We start from the raw sequence: 9,649 nt of genomic DNA, 5'->3' as shown, positions 1-9,649 counted from the left end.
AACTACAACTCCCATCACCCCCAAATATTGCCCATACTGGCTGGGGCTGATGGGACTTGGAGTATATGTTCTGGCCTACAACTCCCATCAACCCTAGCCAGCATAGGCAATGGTGAGGGATGATGGGATTTGTAGGCCAAAAATCTGGAGGGCTGAAAGTCATCCACCCTTGTACTACAGTCTTACCCCTGCTGTAAGGTAAGTCAATATTATTATCCCCCATTATTGCAGATGGGGAGACTGAAGCTGAATGAGAGTGACCTGCTTAAGGCCATTTAGTGAGTTCATGGCAGAGGTGAGATTCAAACTGGATACTTTCCGATTCTTAAACTCGGCTTTTTCGTCCTTTGGATCTCCTATTATTCACAGCAACTGTATTCCAGTGCAAAAAGGAACTGTGTTCTATGTTTACACACAGATGGAAACCAGTTTCAAACTTTTTAATCTATGATAGCCTGGGAAGTGTAGTCCTATGAAGTGTCTGAGGATCTGTAAGGAACAAAGCCAGCCCTCGCCTCATTCAAACTGCAAATTCCTTCAAAGGAAGCCACAACAGTTAAACTGGATTTAAATGTGGGTTTGCAATTACACTCCGAATAACTTGCAAAAGCCCCGTCAGAATCAAATTTGAGCCCTCATGGACCACAAAACCAGATGCCTCCCTCTAGTCATTTCCTGATGGATGCTTGCAGACAGATGGCTCTTACTGGTACCAGTGTGCACCTACTCTGTCTCCTCCTCCTTAATGGGTTTTTTTGTGGAAAGAAAAAAGACGGAAGCAGTGGTGGGAAAACCCAGGAAGGTTACAAGTGGAAGACAACATTGTCTTGATCTCCAATAAAATTCTGCCAATTAGACAGTGTGATGGCCCAATAAAAGCCTCATCTAGAAGCACCCCTTGTCAATTTCCTACTTGCATTTTCAGAATGTGCATAAGAAAAAGGGCGGCAGGGGAATCCTATACAGTTCACACAGACAGAAAGCTGTGTATCGTGCTGCAATGAAACATTCAAATTTAGCTTCTGTCACTGTTGGCAACATGGTATTAAAAGAAGGAGCTTAAGTTATTAAACTGAGCAGCTTTAATCATGCAGTTCAGGGGGAGAGAGAGAAAAAATCCATAGTTACAGAGTGCACAGGATTAGAGTATTTTTACCACAAAGCCAATACATCTATCAGTAAGCTGCTGCTCCACTAGTGTGGGTGTATGTATAGATGCGTATATGTGCAACTTCATTCGCAGAGATCCTGTTAAATATTATGGGATCCAATGGATTTTTATTTAGAAATTGACCCAGTTACCTTGAACCTGATCATACTGGTAGCTAGCTATGTCATCTTGCTTTTGGTTTTCCTGATTTCTTGTGTGCTGTATGACTGCAGAGGGAGAGACCCCAGTAAGGAATATGCTCCTGAGATTCCAGCGGAAACCCAGCCTCCAGTCCAGCTTGTGGTGATGCAGCAAGGAAACCCCAGTGCCCAGTGGGCTAAAGGACTTGTCCCCGCTTATGAAAATGCCTCCAGTCCACCAGGGAAAAGGACTACAGTTGTTTAAGAAGGCCTTCAATTGCTCTGGAGTTTTAGTCTAGGATTGCCTCGTCGGCCATGTTTACATCCTGTTTGCACAAGGATAACGGAGCAAGGTAAGCCAAGATGGAAGACTTTATGTTCGCTTACATATGCTGCAGCAGTGCGGGTTATATATTTCATTCTCAGATGTCTTTCATTTCCATACGGTGCCACCAGGACCTTAATAAACAGAGTTAGACCTAGCCCTCATCTAATTCAAATTCCACTTATTTGTTATTTTCACATATGGCATTTATCTTTGGCAGATAGCAGATGTGTAAATACGAAAAGGAACCACCCAGAAATCCTAACTGGGCGGTAGTGCTAGAAGTCGGAGTATATCACAAAGCAGATTAGTGATTTGTCAGAGAGAAGGAGACAAAAGCAATGAATTCGAAAGAAGCAACTATAACACATTTGCCAGAAACTGTTCTGTCTGCTGCCAGCGGAAGGGAGGAACGGTGGGGAATATTAATCATGAACCTGATCAGTCTTGAAGATGACAAGGGCTGCAATTCCAAATTCTATGTAGTGTGATACCTTTATTAGGCCAACTCGAAGATCACAAAAAATGTGCAAGCCTTTGAGATCTCCAGATCTCTTCATCAGGTAGTCTGGGGTGCCCATGGACCCAGCTCTGCCACTAGAGGCCCTAGTGGCCTCAATGGCATGGCATGCCTTTCACCAGATAAGGCTGGTGCACCAGCTGCGAGCCCAGCTAGACAGAGAGGATCTGATGTCATTTCTCCATGTTCCAGGAAGCTCCAGGATAGACTACCACAGTATGTTGCACTTGGGGCTGCCTTTAAAGATCACCTGGAAACTGCAGTTGGTTCAAAACAAAGCTGCCAGGCTGCTAATTGGCACTGGGCATTTGGAATATATCTCATCGGTCCCCTGGCTTCAAGTCCATTTTCAAGCACAATTCACCATTAAAGCCATTGTCAGGGTGGAAACTGAGCCCAGAGAGCCCCAGAGCAGTTCTGATTCTGAGGAGCAACAGGAATCCGTGGGAGTGGAGCCAGCTCATCCCTCACAGGCTCAGCACCTGGCAGAGATTCCTCCTGCCGGCATTCCAGAGATAGTTAGTGACCCGGGTAGTGAGGGAGTGCGGGAGGGGGGCTTCTTAGATGCTCGACGCAGACGCAAAGAGTGACGAGTGATGGAGGGCGTGAAAGGAGGCGTAGCGCCCGTTTGGTGCGCAAGCAATGGCCACCTCCCATGGACCCAAGGGAAAGAGGGAGGATCTCTCCCTAGCCCATAAGTTCTGGGTCTTCAAGTGACTCTCTTTCAAACGGGGATCAACTGCCTATTCGAAGCTTAGGCCACTCTGCTGTTCCTTGCTTTAGCTGATGATTAGCATCTGAAAGAGTCATTAAGTTGTAATGGGATTAAAGCTTTGAAAAGAAATCCCTTTCGTCTGTGTCTTGAGTTGGCTATTGGAATCTACTGAGAGAGGCCGCCAAGGCGTTCCTAACAGCCATACACAGTCTGGGACCCAGGCATTAGAAGGGCTGTCTTCTCTCCCAGCAACCAGCCCATACACTGAGTTCTTCTTTGGAGGCCTTCTTCCAGGTGCCCTTCTTCAGTCCCCTGAGATGGGATGGGTAGAAAGTGGGGAGAGGGTCTTCTTGGCTGTGGCACACTGCTTATGGAATACCCTTCCCATGGAGGCTGCCTGGTGCCTGTGCTAATGTCTTTTTAGGTGCTAAGTAAAGACTCCCTCACCCAGGCTTCAACCTGTGGTTATTTTTATTTCTGCTGCAGTTTTTTTTTTAGCACTGCCCTTTAATTGTTGTTTTGTTGTCTTTTAAAAGGCTGGCAGCATAGAAATAGAAAAATAATCAAAACAGCACAATAAAAACAAAACTTAATAAAATCAGTAGTGAGGACGGACCACAGCACAGACCACAGAAAATCCAGCTCATCTGCAGTAATACCTATTGGTTCTGGGTCCTTTTAAAGCCTCTTTAAAAGACAGACCTTCGCCTGGCACCAGAAGGCATACAATGGGGCATGCCAGAGCATCAGTGCCACTGCCCCAACGGTCCTACCCCTCATGCCCTCCCACCAAACCTCAGACAACATCTCCTCAGGGAAATGCCAATCCACTGGTGACCAGCCCACTTTCACAGCAAGAGTGCTCTTTCAGCAAGGGAAGATGGACTGTTGCCCAAATGGAATGGGCTTATTTTCCTTCATCCAGAAGTCTGGTTTCAGTCTATCAGTGCGACCTTATAGCAAATCAGACCATCGGTTGATCAAGCTCAGTATGGTCTACACTGAGCTAAATGACTTTCCAGGGTTTCAGAAGGAATCTGTCCCCGTTCTACCTGGAGATGCCGGGGGTTGAACCGGAGACCTTCTGCAGGGAAAGCAGGTACCCTACCACTGAGCCACAGCCCATCCAATGGGCCTCATAGACTAGCAGGGTCTATCCCAACAGCCAGGCTATGAACATCTGACACTCTAAACAACAAATCACACAATGGATGAAAGCATATTGCACAGGGAGCTGACTGGGTAAGAACGTCTAGAGTTGCTTAGCCATCTGTCATTTAACCACTTGAATGGATAAACCCAATCACATTCTTGCTGTTCTGAATATGTCAGCCAACCATTTTGTTCAGCTAAATAACACAATAATTTGTTGTCTGGAAAAAATATCTTTCCCAAACTGCAGCACAAATCAAGAATCGTGATAACAATGCAATCAACACTGAAATTACTTCAGTTCCAAAAGCCCACATGATCAACTGCAATTAATTAATTTGAATCATATTAGTTGATGTATACTATCATCCTTAGCAGGAAAACAAAAAGATAGTTTGCTTGAATACATCAGCTTCTTTATTCTCTCTGAAGCTTTCTCAACATGAACTGATGTGGAATGGAAAGATAGTGCAAGGATCAAATGCCAGCCAGCCAGAAGAAATTTCTCTCGACAAGCCTTCCATGAGTAACCGCTGTCTCTGCATGACTGCTTTTCAAATTCCACTGTATTGGGTGACATGGGCTAAGATATCTTTGCGAAGGGAAAGGTACTACTGTGAGATTGAATCTCAGTGTGACAGCCATTATATAGAAAGAAATCAATAACACTGGATTTGAACACGAGTACCCCAACTGCACACATACACACAGCATGTGTTTAATTTCTAAAATGAGAGTGATGAGCCCGGCATGTCTGAATTCATATCGCCTATATTGACCTGAATGCATATGCTCTCAGGTTTGTGGTGTGGGGCTGATTGCAGTGACTTGAAAGTGAAGGAAAGGCATTCTGTGCATGCTCAGGGGTACTATTTCCCCTGTCTTATTTCCTGTTTTAAGACTGATCATGTTACAGAACTTTGGCCTCAAAGATATAAGACATCAGATGATGGCTGCTACTTCTTCTACTGATCTGGGGGAAAGTCTGCAGCCATCTTACCAGGCTGAGTTGACAGAGAAAGCTCTTTGAAATCTTGTCTATAGGACTTTACCTACTTTCTGTGTCCTCAATTGGAGTTCTGAAACTGTGTCTAGGCTCAGGACATCCGGAGAGATACAAAGTTCCGGGTGGTGGTGATGGGGCGGATTATTAAACTGTGGTATTCTTAGGTAATGTTAGACCCTGGACCTAGCCTTGAAGAAAGTGGGTAGGGAGACATTTTTCTCCCTCTCTCATAATACTAGAAACAGGATCATCCCAGGAATCTGATTGGTGGGAGATTTAGAACAGATAAAAGTACTGCTTCACACAGTGCATACTTAAACTATGGAATTCACTACCACAAAATGTAGTGATGGCCACCAATTGTCTGCCTGCGACTGACAATTGGCCAGACTGGATGGCCACCAATTTGAATGACTTAAAGGGACTGGACAAATTCCTGGAAGAGAAGGCTATAAATGACTATTAGTCCTGATGGCTATATGATACCTCCAGTATCAGAGGCAGTATGTCTATGAACACCAGTTTCTGGGGAACATGGGCAGGAGGGTGCTGTTGCACTCATGTCCTGCTTGTGGGTTTCCCATGGGCAGCTGGTTGGCCACTGTGTGAACAGAATGCTGGACTAGATGGATTTCTGGTCTGATCCAGAAGGGCTCTTCTTATGTTCTTATGTCTTACAGGGGGGCAGGAGGATAAAAGCTTTCTAGCTGTTGCTATTGTCAGACAATTGAGCATCAGAAACCCTTGCACATCTACTGCAAATCACACAGGGATCTACCAGTGCATCCTGATTAGGGATGTACGGTTTGTGTAAAATTTGTTTCATCTGTGTTTCGCAGATTGTCAGGAGCCTTTCGTTCTGTCGTCCGCCCATCAATGGAATCAGGTTTTGTTAATTTCCAAATTTGTGCAAATGTGCATTTGTGCAAATTCGCACGTGCAAAAATGTGCAAATTCCCCCTAAGTGCACATTTTTACGCTTTAGCCTATGGGGGAAATGCAGATTTTTGGCCAGTGTTTTTTTTTTATTTTGTGTATTTTTCTATGACAAAATTTGCACAAACTTCAGGAAAGTTAGAAAAACCATCCACAAGTCCACAGAATCAGCCTAAGAGGGGAAAAGCCAGTCTGCTGCGGAATCCGCGGGACAGATTCATGAAGATCCAAACTCATTTGGTTCCATTGCAGATTTCTCCGACATCCCTAATCTTGGTCTGCCTTCTGCCTACCCCTGCGCAGAACAGATGCTTGGGGCTGAGTTGGAGGGAAGAGCTTGGACAGCCCATCATGTTCAAAAAATTTCAAAAGCACAGGTGTAGGAGGAGACGGCTCTGCCTTTGAGAGGAACCCAAGCAAGCTGGGGTTGTTGTTGCTTTTTGCTCCTTCCAGTTCTAGGAACTGAGTCTCTCCTCTTCCCACTCAGCCAAGCATGCACCAGCAGAGCAATGAGCAGCAGCTCAAAATCGCCAAGGTAGCTACTCAGCATGTCTCCCCCAGGAACAAATATCCCACCTATCCATCTAAGGTGACTGGCGTGCGCGGACATGAAAGCATTTTGCAAGAGCATGGGAGGCTGTGCCTTTCTCTCTCTCTTGTTCCTCGTGACCTTGTTGTTGACAGGGGAACAGCTGTGGGACAGGAGGGAACTAATCAATTGGAGATCAGTTTTGTGCTGCAGTTCAGAAGACTTTGCCCTGATAACGTGGCACTTTGGGTGGGAAAGGATCTCTGAACTCTGACACATGTTGTTTCATGTTTGAGCTAGTGCTGTAGAAAGACCTGGGTGAAGGTGCTTTGCAGATAGTGAAGAACAGGTGCAAATTAGAACCCTGTGGTGGAATTGTCAGCACTGTCAATCATTATAATGTTCTTTTGCTTTTTTCCCCTGGGGAACATCAGCCAGTTCTATCCTGGTCAAGCCAGTGTGCAGACATTTTACCTGTTTAATAGGCTCAGATCCAATGTTCTCATGAAATATACCAAAACTGAGGAAGGGTTAATCCGTTTTCAGTGTGTGTCACTTTTACATGTTTTTACCCATAATTCTGTTCTTTTTCTGCATTAATCTGCAATTTTAAAAAAAAAATCCTCTCAAAATACACTTTTAAATACGCATTATAATTTTAAGCTGTATTTAATTGTTTATTTTCTTCTTGAGGTGTATTTAAATGCATATTGTGGTAAATGCTTAACTGTTAAGAACTGTATTGCAACATTCGGAGAAGTGTGGAACCTGGAGAATAGCTAAGATCTCCACATTAGTCTGAGAAGTGTGGATCATGTCATTTTGTAGAGGAATTCCGAGTTCTTCATGCATCCCAAACCAGAATGTCTACCTGTTTTTGGAGCTTACCTAACAACAATGGGCAGGATCCCAAGCTGCGCGTGTGCCAGTAGGACCCACCGCCAGTGCAACGGGAGGCTGGTGCTTCGCGAAGCAACCAGAAATGAGCCAAAGTGCTCATTTTCAGAATGGAAAGGTCAGCGGAGTTCGCCAAAGGGAGCTCCACTGGCCTGTCTTGTTCTGGAAATGAGAGTTTCGGCTCATTTCTGAGGTTGTTCTAGTGCGTCGGTGGAGGGAGAGTCCCGCTGGTGCAACATAATCAACAAAGCTGCAGCTGCAGCAGCATTGGTTACTGCCCAATAGCTGGGCAACTGCTATCACTTCTACTGCCCTTGGCTATGCTCCACTTGCTCTTCATTTTCGTTCTGACAGGTAGAGAGGAACTGCATTACAGGTCCCAAGCCAAGATGCCTTACAAACACGTATGGCTAAAAAGGCTGCAGAGCAGTGCATGGGAGGGGAGGCAAATTACAGAGTGGACTTACCCCCACCCTATTATATGATGTGAAATATGGATGGTGTTTTGTGTGGTCTGTTGGTATTAGGGATGCTGGAGAAATTCAAGGTGAACTAAAACAAGCTCGGATTTCTAAGAATCCGACCTGCGGAATCCGCTGTGGAGAGACCCCCTCAGGCTGCGCAGAGTCCCTGGACTTCTGGATATATTTATTCTTTACTTTCCCCAAAATTACACATATTTATTCATAGGAAAAGTTGAATGGGAGACAATACGCTAAACACTATGTACCAAGTTAAATTATGTAATTTTTTATGAAACCTCTTATTTGTGTATTTTTCCACATGATGGAAAAAAATTGCACCTGTCTCTGAGCATACAATGGAACAAAAGGCTCCTGATAATCTGCGAAACTCCGACAGAGCGGATTCTACACAGTCCGTACATCCCTAGTTGATATACCATTTAGGGCAGGGGTGTTGAACGTCTTTCAGTCCCAGGGCCAAGAGCTCTCTGGGTCCACATTCCAGTGGTGGGCAGGGCTGAAAGCAAAAGGGGTGGGGCAAAGAAATACCAGCATATTTTCATTTAAAGCTCTTACTGCCAGGAAGTAAGCCTTAGAAGAGGCATTGAAACCTTTTAGAATATGAAAAAAGCTGCACAAAAGCCATGAAAGTGGGTGGGACCAGGGAAAGAAGGCTGAATTGGGATCCCAGGCAAGCTGCATTTGCCCCCTGGGCCTTAGATTCTGTACCCCTGATCGGGGGTTAGTGTACCGTCCCTTTCAATATCTCAGTATCAGTCTTTTGCTGAATAATAAACTGGGAACTTTGAGCCAAGAGAAGGGTTGAAAATGTGTGCATTTTCTGCTGACCCACCAGCCTCCAACCTAATCCACCAGGCTCGTGACCTGCTAGGCCCCCGTACTTGCCAAAAAACAACAACCAGGATCTAGCCCTGAACAGGCAAAACCCACTATGGTTCTGTCCAACCTTGACATCAACTCAGCCCTTGCCGCCTTTATTTCTCCCTGTTGCAATGTACTTTAACAAGAAACCCCCATTATATTCCTTAAGATGAGAAGGCCTGGTTGTGGGACCAGATGCTGCTGTCAGGCTCTAGAAACTTGAGTCTCCCTGCTAAGGCTGTTTTGTAATCCACACGTGCAGCCAGAAAAGCAGGAACCTTGGAAAACATGCAGAGTGCAGGTTCCTCAGTACTGGCATAAGGAGATGTGGGAAGATACTCCCTGGAAAAGACCCTGATGCTGGGAAAGATTGAAGGCAAAAGGAGAAGGGGATGGCAGAGGATGAGATGGCTAGATAGCATCACCAATGCAATGAATATGAACTTGAACACACTCCGGGAGAGTGCTATGGTCCATGGGGTCACGAAGAGTTGGACACGACTGAACAACAACAACAACAACAGAGACTGGTGTCCCAAATGCTTCCACAGCAAAGACTGGAATATATAAAGGGAAGGAGGACCAGCCCTCTACCAATGAATTACAGTCCAGATATTTGCCAGCTAGGTTTTGTCTTGTTCCATTGTCTTGTAGATCTATTTATGTTGGCACCGGACCAGTTTGCTTGCACAACTACCACTCACCCAGAAAGGCAGGCAAAAACAAACCCAACCCTTTCCTGTTCTTAAGTTCCCCTTAAGAGGATCAGCATCTAGTGCTGCTAGCATGCAGAGAGCTGTAACTATGCTCTCCAAATCCAGGAACAAAAACTTCAGTCACTTCAGCAGACCTGTCAAGGACTAGAAACTTGTTGTTCTTTTCAGATCGCCTTCAGATTGGCTAGGAGCTCTAAGTCTAGAGGTCAGTTGAGAC

General features: G+C 45.2%; 1 protein-coding gene across 1 annotated transcript; it reads left to right on the top strand.

Moving 5' to 3' along the window:
• The first annotated feature begins 1,270 nt into the window (after positions 1 to 1,270).
• On the top strand, positions 1,271 to 1,555 carry SMIM36 (small integral membrane protein 36). Its single transcript, XM_084832325.1, has one exon. It carries the CDS (start codon positions 1,271 to 1,273, stop codon positions 1,553 to 1,555), a length of 285 nt encoding a protein of 94 aa, XP_084688451.1.
• Positions 1,556 to 9,649: the final 8,094 nt, after the last annotated feature.

The sequence above is a fragment of the Heloderma suspectum genome, chromosome 2 (genome assembly GCF_057233095.1).
Source record: "Heloderma suspectum isolate Gila_16-S chromosome 2, 16-S_ref, whole genome shotgun sequence".
NCBI lineage: Eukaryota > Metazoa > Chordata > Lepidosauria > Squamata > Helodermatidae > Heloderma > Heloderma suspectum.
The sequence above is the reverse complement of the archived record's forward strand: the minus strand, read 5'-3'. Positions and strand labels throughout refer to the sequence as shown.

Excerpts from the sequence above, each read along its gene's own strand:
- SMIM36 (XM_084832325.1), top strand. The coding sequence starts at position 1,271 with ATGGATTTTTATTTAGAAATTGACCCAGTTACCTTGAACCTGATCATA.